The 17136-nt window shown below is 40.9% G+C and overlaps 1 protein-coding gene across 2 annotated transcripts in view; it reads left to right on the top strand.

Moving 5' to 3' along the window:
• Positions 1–2710: 2710 nt before the first annotated feature.
• Positions 2711–17136, top strand: part of emilin1b (elastin microfibril interfacer 1b) — a 32914-nt gene continuing 18488 nt past the window's right edge. Inside the window, exon 1 of one of the 2 annotated variants that reach the window (XM_078245210.1) lies at positions 2711–3192. In XM_078245210.1, the coding sequence (XP_078101336.1) occupies positions 3050–3192 (143 nt within the window). In that variant the 5' untranslated portion in view covers positions 2711–3049. The remainder of the gene's footprint in view (positions 3193–17136) is intronic. The other variant, XM_078245209.1, reaches the window with a different exon arrangement.

The following is a 17136-nucleotide window of genomic DNA, read 5'->3' as shown; positions in this document are numbered from 1 at the left end:
TCCGTAGTCGTCTGCTGTAGTGTTACTGGCCACCTTGCTATGTTATAGTTGACGTGTGACTTTACATTCTCCTACGTGCTGATTAACTAGCCCCAGAGCCATTGAAAGACTAGCCTCGTTTGACATGCTAGCTAACGTTAGCTAAAATTAGCTCGTGGTAGCTTAGACTGCAGTTAGATTTTTGTAGTATGCAGTTCGGGACTACAAATACAAAAATCTATCTGGTTGTCTAGGTATACATTCATTCACACCAGAATAAGCCTGTTTAGTAAGCAGGATGTGATGGCCGCATTCCTACACTTATAAAATGCAATTCAATGTGGAAGTAATCCAAGTATTCAGAATACGTTACTCAGATTGAGTAATGTAACGGAATACGTTGCAAATGGGCATATATTCTGTATTGTGTAACAAAATATGTTTTGAAAGTATCCTTCCCAACACTGGTGTTATGCACTGAAAGAACTGCATGTTTATGAACTATGACAATAAAGACGTTTCTTTTCTTAAACATTTACTGAAGTCACATTCATAATGTTCTAAAATCCTGTTTCTTCATTTTTCTTTCTCAGACACAGAACAAAGTAAAACCTTTGGAGTGATCAGATCTGAACTCTGATGGATGAGACACTTTAACTCTTCTCTCTGTGACCTCTGACCCTCTGACAGGAGTCATCGCAAACATATCCACAGGAAGACGCCCTCAGGACTTCTTCTGGGGTTTACAACTGCACTTTTAACAGGTTGGAGGAAGTTTTGTGGATCCCTTCAGGGAGTTCAGCCGCTGCACAGAAAACAGAATACACAGAAAACACAGAAAACACAAAACACAGAAAACACAGAATACACAGAATACACAGAAACAGAAAACACAGAATACACAGAATACACAGAATACACAAAAAACACAGAATACACAGAAAATAGAGATTATATCTTATTATCTTATTATATATATTATTATTATTATTATTATTATTATATTATAAACTCTTGTACTCCTGTAACAAAGATTTGGATGTTTGTGTCTGCAGACCTTTTCTCTGAGTCTTTATTGTCTCTTCTGTCAGGAACGAGCTGGTTTACGGTTTACACCTGACCTCTGACCTCTGACCTCAGAGGTCACCTGCAGGACCAACAGGTGACCGAGGGGGGGGCAGGAGGGTTTCATGATTCTAAAGGTTTTCCTGTATGTGTGAGCTTTGTTTTATGTGTACAAAACATACAGAAACATGTATATCCAGAGATACATGTGGAGGAAATATAACAACATTTCAACAGAAATGTGTTTGAAGTGATAACAGAACAGCTGAGCAAACTCAGATAGAAACTCTGATGTTTTTATCCCGACAGGAACAACAGACCGAGACAGTAAAACACGAGTCCACAGTGGAAATATTCTCTATCAGATCTCATGAATCAGGAGGCCCCCCCTACAGGAGGGGCAGCCCACCCACAATGCATCACTCAGACTAACCAGTGTGAGTTTTATGAGGCTGTTTTTAAATGGAGCTTTTGAATCAAACAGAGAGTCACATTCCAGAGTCAGAGCCTCAGGTGAGACACAAACGGTTGATCATTAATCTCCAGACTCACCTGGAAACACTCAGAAAATACACAGGAAACACTCAGGAGATACTGAAAACATCCAGAAAATACTGAAAACGCTACAAACACTCAGGAGATACTGGAAACACTCAGGGTGTTGACTTTAAAACTCCTGTTTTAGCTTGTTGTGGCACTCTCTGAACTACTGAAAATGTGTAGTGTCTCTGAACCTGGCTCACAGTCACCTTTTCTCGGCTAAATTCAACTGTCGCGTGACGGCCAGCGGTCGCTGTAGTTTGGTAGGATATCAGACCATGATAATAAATAAATGACATAAATAATGTGAATCAATTCTTGAGTGAACATGTTCAGTGACAGAAATGACACACACACACACACACACACACACACACACACACACACACACACACACACACACACACACACTGTTCTTATCATCATATTGTGTGTGTCTCTGTGTGTGTGTGTGTGTGTGTGTGTGTGTGGTTTATTTTAGGAGCAGCAGATATGAACCCTCCTTTAACTTCAGGAAGTGTGCAGGATGTTTTCATTCTGTCCGTCAGTAAAGAGACCTCTCAATGTCACACTCTTCATCACACTCTTCATCATCATCTCAATGTTACACTCTTCATCATCATCTCAATGTCACACTCTTCATCATCGTCTTCTCTTTATTTAAAGTTTATTCTCAACATGATTTTTTCTCTTAAAAAAACTTTGTTTTGAAACAGCCGTGTTGTGACATCAGACATTTATATTTTAATTTTCTTCATGTTGTTGAGAGTTGAGACTTTATTTCAGATTTCAGAGTCTAAACTGTCAGAGCGATGTATTATATACATATATATATATATATATATATATACATATATATATATATATATATATATATATATATATATATATATATATATAAATGATCCTATATGATATTAATATCAATAATAAAATATATTAATAATATATGATATTGTAGTAAGGCTGTGTGTTTGGGTGTGCTAGGTGTTTGGGACTGGCACGTGTCTGGTTTCTCCTCCGGGGGGGGGCGGGGTTAGTGAAGAGGAGGAGCAGCTGCTCCAGTCTGTCGCAACCTTTTCTTCTTCTTCTTCTTCTTCTTCTTCTTCTTCTTCTTCTTCTTCTTCTTCTTCTTCTTCTCTTTGTTTCTGCTCAGAGGTTCTGATGGACAAACTCTGCTGGGCCTAACCCGGACCTACCCGGACCTACCTGGACCTACCCTGGAGTTAGTCTGGATATAACCTGGATTATAAACCGTATTTAACCCGGATTTATGGCGGACTAACCCGGGTTAAAGGCTGAGGATCGAGTTGGACCGTTAGAGGACCGAGAGTTCGGGTCCGGGTCCGGCCGGACACGGGACTCTGAGGAACGGGTTTATATCTGTGTTTCCATGGAGATGAGAGTGTTTCCCGCCCTCTGACAGAGAATCGATAATTGTTATTGATCGTGTATTGATCCGGAGATGGCCGCGCGCATCCTGCCGCTGCTCGCGCTCCTGACCTGCGGACACGCCAAGAGCGCGTTCCCGCAGCGACCCTCCTACAGCCTGTACGCCGGCGGGCACGCGCACGGGGCGCACGGGGCTCGCGCCGCCAGCAGACACAGGTAGGAGGATGATGATATTATTATTATTATTATTATTATTATTATTATTATTATTATTATTATTATTATTATATCCACTATGGATTAGACTCTGTTATATATATATATATAAATAGTGTCTAACAGCTGTAATCAGTGAGTTATTATGTGAACAGTTCTGTAGATTAAACATGTTTTATGACAGAGAATAGTTGATGGATTTGGGAAACTGTGCTCACTGCAGACTTATGTTTCTCTGACTGGGTCAGAGTTAATGTAAAACCTGAAGATGACAGACTGTAATCAAGATAGTAAACAAGATACACAATAACTAGCTAAAAACAAGAATAACTTAAGACATAAAAAACCCTAACCGGCTGGACAGGAAAAACATTGCACATGGTGTATGATGACTGTAATATTTTTGCAGTATGATAAAGGCATGTTATTGGTGTGGATGTGTGTTAAGTGTTCTGATGGCCCATGGAAAGATCGGTTTGTTCTGGATGTTCTGCTCCTGTACCCAGTGTTTGAATTATACTGTGAGCTTCAGGGGGGTTCAGCTATTTCGACTGGTGATGCCACTCTCCATTTTATATAGATATTATATATATATATTACTTATAACTTACTGTTCTTTTACCACCAAAACAATGCCTGATGTCTGCCACTGTCCCTTTTCTCGTACTCATAGTTGCTCTGTAAATGAAATTAATTTCAAGTTTAAGTAGGTTGTATGTAACTGACTTCCCTCTCGTCAGTGTTTTGAAATGCATCGCGTTGATTCATGAGTTAACGTCAAACATTAAAATTCATAACGACCTTTTAATAATTGTTTCACTTGCTGTAGTGGTGTATGCTCGGGAGTGAAGAAATCGCGCCACTGTATGTCGTTCGGGACGAGAGGAACACTATGAACAACCACATTAAGACAGTTCTGAAAACTGTTCAGATGACAAGCTGCTCATAACATTTAGCACAAAGCACAACGCATGATGATATCCATGGCAGTCAAAACCATAGGTGGAGATTAAAGTTGATTCAGTCACGCTGACACACCAGCGTCTGCTCCCGTACCCGGTACGTATGTTTGGCCAGCTAGTGAAGTGATATCAAAGAACCATAGCAAGAACACAGTCTGAACGTACCAGAGAAGTGGTACAGCCCAATGGGGAGTGAGGGTTTGGAAAATCGTATTTCATTAGATTATTTCTTGAATTGTTGGTATGTGATGGTATTACTGCATTTAAATATATACAATTTTGGATAGGCTAACGTTATATTTTATTAAATTTTTTTCAGTACCCCCCAAACTATTATTTTCATCCATTTTGGGAGGGTCCAAGTCTCATCTAGGGAAGTCGGACCCCCCCAATACATAATTGGAACAGTGCCTGTACCTCCGCCCAGAGAAGCAGGCTGAATGTCCAGGGTGAAGGTGGTCATTGATAATCTTATTAGATCTGGAGGTGACTTAGACACATTCTACCCCCGTCAGAATGCTCTTCCTCCAGTTTTTAACATTTTCCTGGTGTGTTCAGTGTGTCATTACAAATGCAGCAGACCATGATAGGAAGTGTGTGTGTGTGTGTGTGTGTTACTGACAATAGTATTTTATTTTGGCGGGGCAGTGTGATATTTAGTGTAATGTGTAGTTTTGTAGGAAACTTGTTGATGCAGTTAGAGACTGTTACAGACAGTGTGTTGTTCTCAACATTAATCTTGTGTGAACTGTTTAGTTTCTAAGGATCCATCAGAAGGTTCTGTGGATCTTTAACGAGGTTATATTGTTCTTTGGGTCTCTTTCACACCTGTAGTTCTGTAGACTCGGTGAGATTCGGGGGGAAGTTTCAGCATCGTGTCATTTTTGGACAGAATATCTGAGTAAAACTGGCCGACACAAAATATGCAACAACTGCAGATTCTGCTTTAGTGTTGCTAATTTTGGAGAAGAAGGCGAACAGCAGCTGACAGACAGCGAGTGAAAGAGAGAGAGAGATGATGATGATGTCACACAGCACACAGACTGATGATGTCACACTGACTGATGATGTCACACAGAAGACCAGCGATGTGTGCTGAGAACAGATTATGGTTCTGAAAGTTATCATCCTTTAAATCAGATAGAAGTCTGTACACTGTGTGAAGGTTGAAACTGCAGCTAGTAAATCATGTTTTTTGGTTCTCCTGTATTGGATCGTTTTCCCCTGAAGTGAACTGAACTCGGTTTAGAGACCAGAGACCGTCAGACCAGAGTTCAAGGAGCTTTCACACCGCACCAAACCAACCAGACTATCAGACCAAACCAACCAGACTATCAGACCAAACCAACCAGACTATCAGACCTGCCTACCCTGCATTTGTTAAATAATTGTATTCAATAAACTTTTACCATAATCAAATACAAAAAACTGGTAGAATAAGCAGTGCTTTTACTGTCTATTCACTGCGGATGGCAAGCCAAAAACCCATGTTGCGCATGCACACTGCGATCCTGTATTCTTCAACATGTACGGCAAAAAGCACAACTCTGCTGTGCCGTTGCACGTAAATATGTTATGCCAGTAATCATCTCCGTTACAAATCAAACATGGACCAATTAAAATCGAAATATTACTGGACATTTGCGCAGATAACATTATTATACCAGCTACATTATAAGCGTAATCCCCACGAAATTCAAGTCAAAATGGCCACAGCGGTTTCTGCCGATATCACAGAGTTGAGGAATTTCTCCAAGCTCGAGTTTAATTCAAAAAAGGAGTTAATAGTAAGAGGGAGGTCCAAGCCAGCCTTAGATGGACTACTGCAGCAAAAGGGAAAACAAAGTGTCCGATCGTTTCAAACAGACTGGTATGGAAGAAAAGATTGGCTATGTGGCTGTGCTAACAGTCAACAGCTATACTGCTATCCTGGCCTGCTGTTTTCAACGAGTCAGACAGTTTGGACTTCAACGGGATACTGTGATCATCACATCAAATACACAATGAAAGTGTTGGACAGCAAGCGACAGGATTTTGACCGTTTTCATGCACACTTTGAGGAAAGATGTGATGAGATGGAACTTGTTCACCGCAAGACACAAGATGGGCTGTCAAACAAAACTGAACAAGCTCGCATCTACTACTGCATTCAGGACAATGTCAATGTTCAGATGAAGACCAGGTTTGTGGATTACTTTTCCAATCTCAATTCCAATGGACTGGTAGAATGCAAAAGGTTTGAAGAGATGTTGCGCCAGTTTGATGACAGCAAACTGGAGAAGCTATCAAAGTATGCAAGGTACTTTGACTTTGTCAGGCTGAAAAATGATCTTGTGGAGTTGTATGGCTGACAAGAACTAAGGGGAATATCACCTGCACAGCTTCTTGACTTTATAAAAGAACATGACTTGGAAGCAACCGTTCCTGAAGCAACAAAGTTGCAGCAACTGGTCTTGACAATACCATCCACTACAGCTTTGGTGGACTGCACATTTTCCACCTTGAAACGGATCAAAACATACAGTCGGAACCGGACCGGGCAAACATGTCTTTCAGCCCAGAGACTGAACAAACTGAAGGCCTTAAAGACCAGTTTCACCACGCTGGGATTGACGTCTTCACCAGGAAAGAGCGGTGGATGGATTTTATGTACAAATAATCTACCGATTGGTTTGTCAGAAACTATTTTGGGCTTAATATTGAATTGATAAGTGTGGTTGAATTAATGCAGACTGCATTTGCTTTCATATTCAATCGAGCAGTGTGTGTTTTCATTGTTGCTGACTGACAAACATAATTGGCCCCTGTGCAATAATTGAGGATGAAGATGGTTGCATTCTGATGCTGGACATTAACTACTGGTGTGTGTCTATGTATGTGTGTGTGTGTGTGCGCGCATGCGTGCGTGTGTGTGTGTGCGAGAGAGAGAGAGAGTGAAAGAGAGAGAGATACAGACAGAGAGAGAGAGAGGAGAGAGAGAGACAGAGAGAGAGAGATAGAGAGAGAGAGGCAGAGACAGAGAGATAGAGACAGAGAGACAGAGAGAGAGAGAGAGAGAGAGAGAGAGAGAGAGAGAGAGAGAGAGAGAGAGAGAGAGAGAGAGACAGAGAGAGAGAGAGAGAGAGAGAGAGAGAGAGAGAGAGAGAGAGAGAGAGAGAGAGAGAGAGAGAGAGAGAGAGACAGAGAGAGAGACAGAGAGAGAGAGAGACAGAGAGAGAGAGACAGAGAGAGAGAGAGACTGTGAGAGAGAGAGAGACAGAGAGAGAGAGACACAGAGAGAGAGAGAGACAGAGAGAGAGACACAGAGAGAGAGAGACAGAGAGAGAGAGACAGAGAGAGAGAGAGACTGTGAGAGTAGTACACAATATGTCATCCCGATTGGAAATTTCTTGATATCGACTGTGCGTGTGTGCCGCGCTTGTGCGTAATGTTTACTGTTTTTTACGTATTAGCCTAAACAATAAATGAGGTATTCTGGCTTTCATAACTCATTGCGTAGCCTCTTACTGACATCACCGCACGTCACTGCCTATATGTAGTCTATATCCACAACGTACCACTTCCGGGATTTCTCTGTTGCCGCCGGATATACAGCCGGATGTCCCTGATTTAGGCCAGATGTCCCTCATTCAGGCCAGATGTCCGTCCCCTTCCTCTGTCTCTGTGTTGGTGTTCTAACCTCTGGTGGATTTGTGAGGACTATGGTTAACTGGTCCTCAGATCTCTGCAGGGTAAATCCAGACAGCTAGCTAGACTATCTGTCCCTCTGACTAAAACTACTTTTGAACGTCCACACGTTCCACCAAAACAACTTCCTTCCTGAGACTAATTAGCAGAGGCACCGTGGCTCCGTCCGGAGCTTAGCCCCGCCCACGATTATTGTGATTGGTTTAAAGAAATGCCAATAAACCAGAGCACGTTTTTCTCCCATCCAGGAATGCTGTGTGGACTATCCAGACCTTCCTCCGCAGCGCTGTGGAGGAGGGTAAAGAGGCAAAGAGAAAGTAAACCAAAACTATCAGACCAAACGCTCCAGGGTTCAACATTTAGCAACATTTTAATATGTCTGATTTCTGATATTTTCTTTTAAAAGTGCAGATTGTTGCTGTGATAGCAACCTCAGAGAGCTCGGTGAGATCTGAGTGGCGCTGTTTGTTTCTCAGTGAGAGGGGTTGTCAGTGAGTTATTCTGATTATTCTGACTACTGGAGAAAGGGTTCTGGTGGTGTGAGTGAGATTTGAAGGTGAGATAAACTGTTTAACGTAGACTGTTCCAGCGTGAACTGATGTTAGCAAAAGAAACTGTAATATGGGACAATGGGACTGTGCAGCATCACCCACACATGAGATAAACAAACACACACACACACACACACAGCCACACACACACACACACACACACACACACACACACACACAGACTCTCTGTTTGGCTTTGAAGCAGCTGTGATGTCAGCAGCAGAAAATTGAAACAAACGCCCGATGACTCATTTCCTGAAGAGAGAGTGACATCACTGTGTATGTGTGTGTGTGTGTGTGTGTCTCTGTGTGTGTGTGTGTGTGTGTGTGTGTGTGTGTGTGTGTGTGTGTGTGTGTGTGTGTGTGTGTGTGTGTGTGTGTGTGTGTGTGTGTGTGTGTGTCTCTGTGTGTGTGTGTGTGTGTGTGTCTCTGTGTGTGTGTGTGTCTCTGTGTGTGTGTGTGTGTGTGTGTGTATGTGTCTGTGTGTGTGTGTGTCTCTGTGTGTCTCTCTGTGTGTGTGTGTGTGTGTGTGTGTGTGTGTGTGTATGTGTGTGTGTGTGTGTGTGTGTGTGTGTGTGTGTGTGTGTGTGTGTGTGTGTGTGTGTGTGTGTGTGTGTGTGTGTGTGTGTGTGTGTGTGTGTCTCTCTGTGTGTGTGTGTATCTCTCTGTGTGTGTGTGTGTCTGTGTGTGTGTGTCTCTGTGTGTGTGTGTGTGTCTCTCTGTGTGTGTGTCTGTGTGTGTGTGTGTGTGTGTGTGTGTGTGTGTGTGTGTGTGTGTGTGTGTGTGTGTGTGTGTCTGTGTGTGTGTGTGTGTGTCTGTGTGTGTGTGTGTGTGTGTGTGTGTCTCTGTGTGTGTGTGTGTGTCTCTGTGTGTGTGTGTGTGTGTGTGTGTGTGTGTGTGTATGTGTGTGTGTGTGTGTATAAGGCTGAAGTTTAAAGATTAAAATCTGTTAGAAAAACATTAAAGCATCAGCAAAAATATTCCGATGTTTTTTTGCGTTATCATCACAGAATCCTGCTCTCTGATTGGCTCTCATAATCTTCCATAACGACTGATGACAGAATGTATTGAGTTACAGAAGCTGTTGAGAGGAGAGACAGGAAGTGACTTCATCACTATGGCACTATTTTACTTTTGTTTTTTCCAAATAAGTGTGTTTCCAGGTTTATAATATTTGTAAAGATAAACTGTCTCTCTCCGCAGTGTTTCCTCTGATCAACCTGCAGAGTTTCATATATTATATTATATCATATTATATTATTAGGGCTGTCAAATGATTACATTTTCATAATCATGATTAATCGCTGAATTTCTATAGTTAATCGCGATTAATCGCATATTTTATCACATGATTAAAATTCTATTATTTTGCATTTCAGAACAGTTTAAGTCCATATTAACAATGAAAGCCGTTCTCACCAGAGGATCTTAACTGGGAATCAAATGAATACAAGGAAAGACTTTATGAACTTGATTTTAAGATTTGTATTTGTTTATTATATATTTAATCTAGTCACACATTTAAATCTAGAGCCAATATTAGGGTTGGATATTGTTTGGTTTGGATACCGGTGCTAAAGCGGTACTTTTAAAACGGTACCGGTGCCTTAACGGTGCCTGAACCGATACCTTTTAAGAAAGTTAAAAAAAGAAGGGTACTAAACAACAGTTGGTGACATTAAAGAACGGCTTGTTTATTGCTAAGGCCATATGGTCAACATTAAATGATTTAATAATAATGTATAACAATAACAATAACTTATTTCACTAGTAAATAGCTGTTGAACGACAAAAACAACCACCAGATGGGAAAAGGGCATTTAACAATAACTTCAAATGCACCACGAGGCTGAAGTTTACCAGTTTCATTGAACGCGCCGTCTGTGTTATTTCTCCGACCAGCTGCAGATTGTTACATCCCGGTGTTGAATCCTCTACAGTAAAACACAGTCACACTTTACACCGTTTAGTGTTAGCTGTCAGCATTTAACCCTGTTTAATCCAGCTACTAGCTAGTGGTAGGCTAACGTTAGCTACTGTTGAGTATAGTGTTAACTAGCTAGTGGTAGGCTAACGTTAGCTGCTGTTGAGTAAAGTGTTAACCAGCTAGCGGTAGGCTAACGTTAGCTGCTGTTGAGTATAGTGTTAACTAGCTAGTGGTAGGCTAACGTTAGCTGCTGTTGACTATAGTGTTAACTAGCTAGCGGTAGGCTAACGTTAGCTGCTGTTGAGTATAGTGTTAACTAGCTAGCAGTAGGCTAACGTCAGCTGCTGTTGAGTATAGTGTTAACTAGCTAGCAGTAGGCTAACGTTAGCTGCTGTTGAGTATAGTGTTAACTAGCTAGCAGTAGGCTAACGTTAGCTGCTGTTGAGTATAGTGTTAACTAGCTAGCGGTAGGCTAACGTTAGCTGCTGTTGAGTATAGTGTTAACTAGCTAGCGGTAGGCTAACGTTAGCTGCTGTTGAGTATAGTGTTAACTAGCTAGCAGTAGGCTAACGTTAGCTGCTGTTGAGTATAGTGTTAACTAGCGTCACATACAGCGGGGTTTGTGTTTCCTGTAACGTTTCAGAGCAGCAGAGAGAAGAGCAGACATATCAGTGGAACCAGAATGAGGCACCGAAATCGGCGTTGCTATTCCTGCAGCAGCAGGATGTGTTAGGAGGAAGTACGGCAAAATAGTAGCCTATTAGGCACGACGCAAAGCCGAGTGAAGTGAAAATATATTAATAATGGCGGCATGTGATTAATACGATTAAAAAAAATTAACCCATTATGCTCGGCCGATTAACGTGTTAATTAACGCGTTTACACTTCACTGGGCTTGGCGTGGTGTCTAACAGGCTACTATTTTGACCCTTTGCAGCACCGTTACTTCTCATGAACCTGGCACTTCCTCCTAACACATCCTGCTGCTGCAGGCTGCAGCATGATGGAGAAACACAGCAGCAATAACTCTGAATGGAGCTTTTTATTTTCCTAAACTCCTGACGCCTCGTAGACAAGTCTAAACCATATGCACGTTGTGTAAAGCTGAATTTAAATATCACCGAAGCACGTCAACCTGGAGCTACCAGCTACGAGCTAAGCATAGTAGTACAGTTATTAACGTTGATGCTACCTGCTAGCATGCTACCCGCTCAGGAGAGTGCTACTTGCCGACCTGTGGATGAAACCAAATCCAAAAAAATGACTACAGCTCAAAACAGGTGTCAACTAACTGCAGACCTGTCAGTATGGTAGAGGACTCGGGTCTTAAAGACGTACAACGGTTGGCATGTTCTGACCTGTCTCATGGCCGTCGGGGGGGACAGCAGCCCCACACAGCCTGTAGGACACGGAGAAAGCAGCTAAACAGGAACAGCTGCAGAGTCCAAACTCTGTCTCATTAACCGGTGATCACTGGACGTCAGTGAGTAATAAAAAATATTTAGGAGTTACTAAACACTAGATTGACTCTAGTAAGGATAGGGATCTTTAGTTTTTAGTTAGGTACTTGTGTAATAATGACAGATTGACACATTTTTCTTTTGTTTACAGTAAATAAATAATTACAAATCTTAAAATCGTTCATAAAGTAACTTTCTTTGCATTCATTTGATTCCCAGTTAAGATCCTCTGGTAAGAACGGCTTTCATTGTTAATATGGACTTTAACTGTTCTGAAATGCAAAATAATAGAATTTTATTCATGTGATAAAATATGCGATTAATCGCGATTAACTATAGAAATTCAGCGATTAATTGCGATTAAAAAAATGTAATTGTTTGACAGCCCTAATTACAATGTAACCCCTGCAGAGTTCATCGGAACACTGCCTGCTGGGGGTCAGAGGTCACAGCTACAGAGAGAAAGTCCATGTTGAAAGTCTTTGGCCTGCGGAGGGAGAAGAGCTGCTGTCTTAGTGATGGAGAACTTATGGAGAAAATCTCATTTCACGATATGTTTGACTAAATGCATCTATTTCCATATTGCAGCGATATTGTTGGGTTGACTGTGGTGCTTTCAAGATAAATATCACCAGTAATGTGGATATAATGGCTAAGGTGGTAAAGGATATAAATAATAGAATAGCTAGTATCACTTCACTGTAATGCAGCCTTTAAAACCAGGTAAAGACAACACGCTATATCATGATATTACTATATCCAAAATGGAGGCCTCATATGTCGATGTTGATATCATATTGATATATGGCCCAGCCCTAGACGGAGATGTAGAGCAGAAGGCTGAGAATCAGGGTGGAGGGAGATGTCGTCATCTGTTGATCTGTTGTAACCGTCCTGGGAGTCAGGGAGGGAGGAGGGAATGATGTCTTCACATACTATGGGATATTTAGTTTGATCAGCCTGTCCTGTGGGGGCTCCCTGGAGCGTGATCTGTGATCAGCCTGTCCTGTGGGGGCTCCCTGGAGCGCGATCGGTGATCAGCCTGTCCTGTGGGGGCTCCCTGGAGCATGATCTGTGATCAGTCTGTCCTGTGGGGGCTCCCTGGAGCGCGACCGGTGATCAGCCTGTCCTGTGGGGGCTCCCTGGAGAGTGATCTGTGATCAGCCTGTCCTGTGGGAGCTCCCCGTGATCTGTGATCAGCCTGTCCTGTGGGGGCTCCCTGGAGCGTGATCTGTGATCAGCCTGTCCTGTGGGGGCTCCCCAGGTCGTGATCGGTGCGTACGGCCAGGAGTGTGTCCTCTCTCGCTGTGAGTCGTAAACAGTTTTTGACTCGAGTGGTAACGTTACTGGTAGTTTAGTGATAAAAAATAATGAAAGTAAACATTGCCAACAAAGAAAGATTGGATAAAGTGAACAAGAAAAAGATTTTCCTGAGGTCATGGTTGTAAATGAGAAGAGGAAGTGTGTGTTTGGTTGTTTGAAGCGAGGTGAGGTGACGTTATTACATGACGTGAACATCATCGAAAAGCTGCAAACGCGATGAAGCCATGATGAAACCGCAGTTTTTGCAAGTTCCCACAATTTCATCACATAAAATTGCATAAATATCCCGCATATTCCATCGCATCTTTTAAGAAAACGTGCCGCATAATCAAGGATTTTTGCCTGCAACAATCACAAAAAAACTCAGATGAACTCATGGTCATTATAACATATTATAACATGTTGGACGGGACAGATGAACTCATGGTCATTATAACATTATATTATAACATGTTGGACGGGACAGATGAACTCATGGTCATTATAACATTATATTATAACATGTTGGACGGGACAGATGAACTCATGGTCATTATAACATTATATTATAACATGTTGGACGGGACAGATGAACTCATGGTCATTATAACATATAACATGTTGGATGGGACAGATGAACTCATGGTCATTATAACATATTATAACATGTTGGATGGGACAGATGAACTCATGGTCATTATAACATTATATTATAGCATGTTGGATGGGACAGATGGACTCATGGTCATTATAACATGTTGGATGGGACAGATGAACTCATGGTCATTATAACATATTATAACATGTTGGACGGGACAGATGAACTCATGGTCATTATAACATTATATTATAACATGTTGGACGGGACAGATGGACTCATGGTCATAACATATTATAACATGTTGGATGGGACAGATGAACTCATGGTCATTATAACATATTATAACATGTTGGATGGGACAGATGAACTCATGGTCATTATAACATATTATAACATGTTGGACGGGACAGATGAACTCATGGTCATTATAACATTATATTATAACATGTTGGACAGGACAGATGAACTCATGGTCATTATAACATTATATTATAGCATGTTGGATGGGACAGATGGACTCATGGTCATTATAACATGTTGGACGGGACAGATGGACTCATGGTCATTATAACATATTATAACATGTTGGACGGGACAGATGAACTCATGGTCATTATAACAGTATATTATAACATGTTGGACGGGACATATGAACTCATGGTCATAACATATTATAACATGTTGGACGGGACAGATGGACTCATGGTCATTATAACATATTATAACATGTTGGACGGGACAGATGAACTCATGGTCATTATACCATTATATTATAACATGTTGGATGGGACAGATGAACTCATGGTCATTATAACATATTATAACATGTTGGATGGGACAGATGAACTCATGGTCATTATACCATTATATTATAACATGTTGGATGGGACAGATGAACTCAACTCTGTCTTCTACCATCTTCAAATGAAAACGTCAATAATGGATATATGAAGGCAATGTTTCTATATAAGCCATTCAGTTTAAGACGAGACGGTGGCTCTGCAATGTTTTTTTCAAATGTTAAACTTTGTCTGTTTGGTAAATTCCTGCGTGTTGTTCTGGATTCCAGAAATAATAAATCAACAAAATGTAATTTAAAGACAAAGAGACTCAGTCTGTCTCTCACACACACATACACACACACACACACACACACACACACACACACACACACACACACATACACACACACACACACACTGCGAGTTTCATATTGAATGAGTCTCTGTGTGACGCTTTCGGGTGATTAACATGATATATATATATATATATATATATATATATATATATATATATATAGGGGCTGTCAAAATAACGCATTCATTTCGATTAATTAATCTGAGAAAAAATAATGCGTTAAAAAAAATAACGCAGATTAATCCATTCCATATTGAGGTTTGACCCGGAGCCGTTCTAGCACCATTGGACTGTAAAATGAAGGAGGAGACGAGAATGTTCTGCCTGGATTATTAATTGGAAAATTTACTATTTATTTATCTTCTTCCTGCCAACCCTGGCTACCGAAATCTGGTGCCACTGATATGTCTGCTCTTCTCTCTGATGCTCTGAAACACAAACACCGCTGCACAAGACGCTAGTTAACACTATACTCAACAGCAGCTAACGTTAGCCTACTGCTAGCTAGTTAACACTATACTCAACAGCAGCTAACGTTAGCCTACCGCTAGCTAGTTAACACTATACTCAACAGCAGCTAACGTTAGCCTACTGCTAGCTAGTTAACACTATACTCAACAGCAGCTAACGTTAGCCTACCGCTAGCTAGTTAACACTATACTCAACAGCAGCTAACGTTAGCCTACCGCTAGCTAGTTAACACTATACTCAACAGTAGCTAACGTTAGCCTACCACTAGCTAGTAGCTGGATTAAACAGGGTTAAATGCTGACAGCTAACACTAAACGGTGTAAAGTGTGACTGTGTTTTACTGTAGAGGATTCAACACCGGGATGTAACAATCTGCAGCTGGTCGGAGAAACAACACAGACGGTGTGTTCAATGAAACTAGTAAACTACAGCCTCGTGGTGCATTTGAAGTTATAGTAAATGTCCGTTTCCCATCTGGTTGTTGTTTTTGTCGTTCAACAGCAATTAACTATTGAAATAAGTTATTGTTATTGTTATACATTATTATTAAATCATTTAATGTTGACCATATGGCCTTAGCAATAAACAAGCTGTTCTTTAATGTCACCGACTGTTGTTTAGTACCTTCTTATTTCTTTTCTTTTTTTACTTTCTTAAAAAGTATCGGTTAAGGCACCGTTAATTATGTATGCGATTCATTTCGATTAATTAATCACAGAGTATGTAATTAATTAGATTAAATGTTTTAATCGATTGACAGCCCTAATATATATATATATATATATATATATATATATATATATATATATATATATATATAGAGGGGGAAAGTAATGAATTACAATTACTCACGTTACTGTAATTGAGTAGTTTATTTGTGTACTTGTACTTTTTGAAGTAGTTTTTTAAATCTATAATTTTACTTTTACTTAAGTATGTTTTGTTTAAAGTATTGTTCTTTGTTATATTTTCAATCACATCCGTTACTGAGTAAAAAAAGTGCAAGGAAGTACTCGAGTTCAAGAGAACATCAGCTTCATGATGCCGTGTCAGCTGTGAAAACATGCTGTATTAAGTTCCTGCTAATGCTAACGGAACATTTCCTGCTGCTGCAGCGTCACATTAAAAGCATTTCACTGGCCAAACACAAGTTGACTTGTATTATGAAGTGGTCACAGGAGATTAGCGCTGACCGCACTCATTCATCAAAAATGCGTCTACACAACAAGACAACCGTCATAGTCTAACAATAATAACGAAGCGAAAACATTCTCAAACTTCTCATTTCAACATAAGAGGTCTCTAACGTTGTTTTGCTTTGGCAAAGTATCTGTCAAACAAACTTAAATCAAAAGTACGATATGGCTTTGTTCCCTTATCAATCCCTTATGTGTGCAGCAGTCAGCGTTTCATCTGATGGTAGCTTCATATGTTTTCAATCAGACAGGCAGACAGACAGACAGACAGACAGACAGACAGACAGGCAGACAGAAGTCAGCGTTTCATCTGATGGTAGCTTCATATGTTTTCAATCAGACAGACAGGCAGACAGACAGGCAGACAGACAGACAGCAGTCAGCGTTTCATCTGATGGTAGCTTCATATGTTTTCAATCAGACAGACAGGCAGACAGACAGGCAGACAGCAGTCAGCGTTTCATCTGATGGTAGCTTCATATGTTTTCAATCAGACAGACAGACAGACAGACAGACAGACAGACAGCAGTCAGCGTTTCATCTGATGGTAGCTTCATATGTTTTCAATCAGACAGACAGGCAGACAGACAGACAGACAGACAGACAGCAGTCAGCGTTTCATCTGATGGTAGCTTCATATGTTTTCAATC

Source organism: Sander vitreus, unplaced genomic scaffold (assembly GCF_031162955.1).
Source record: "Sander vitreus isolate 19-12246 unplaced genomic scaffold, sanVit1 ctg413_0, whole genome shotgun sequence".
NCBI lineage: Eukaryota > Metazoa > Chordata > Actinopteri > Perciformes > Percidae > Sander > Sander vitreus.
This window is presented reverse-complemented; position numbering and strand designations above follow the sequence as displayed.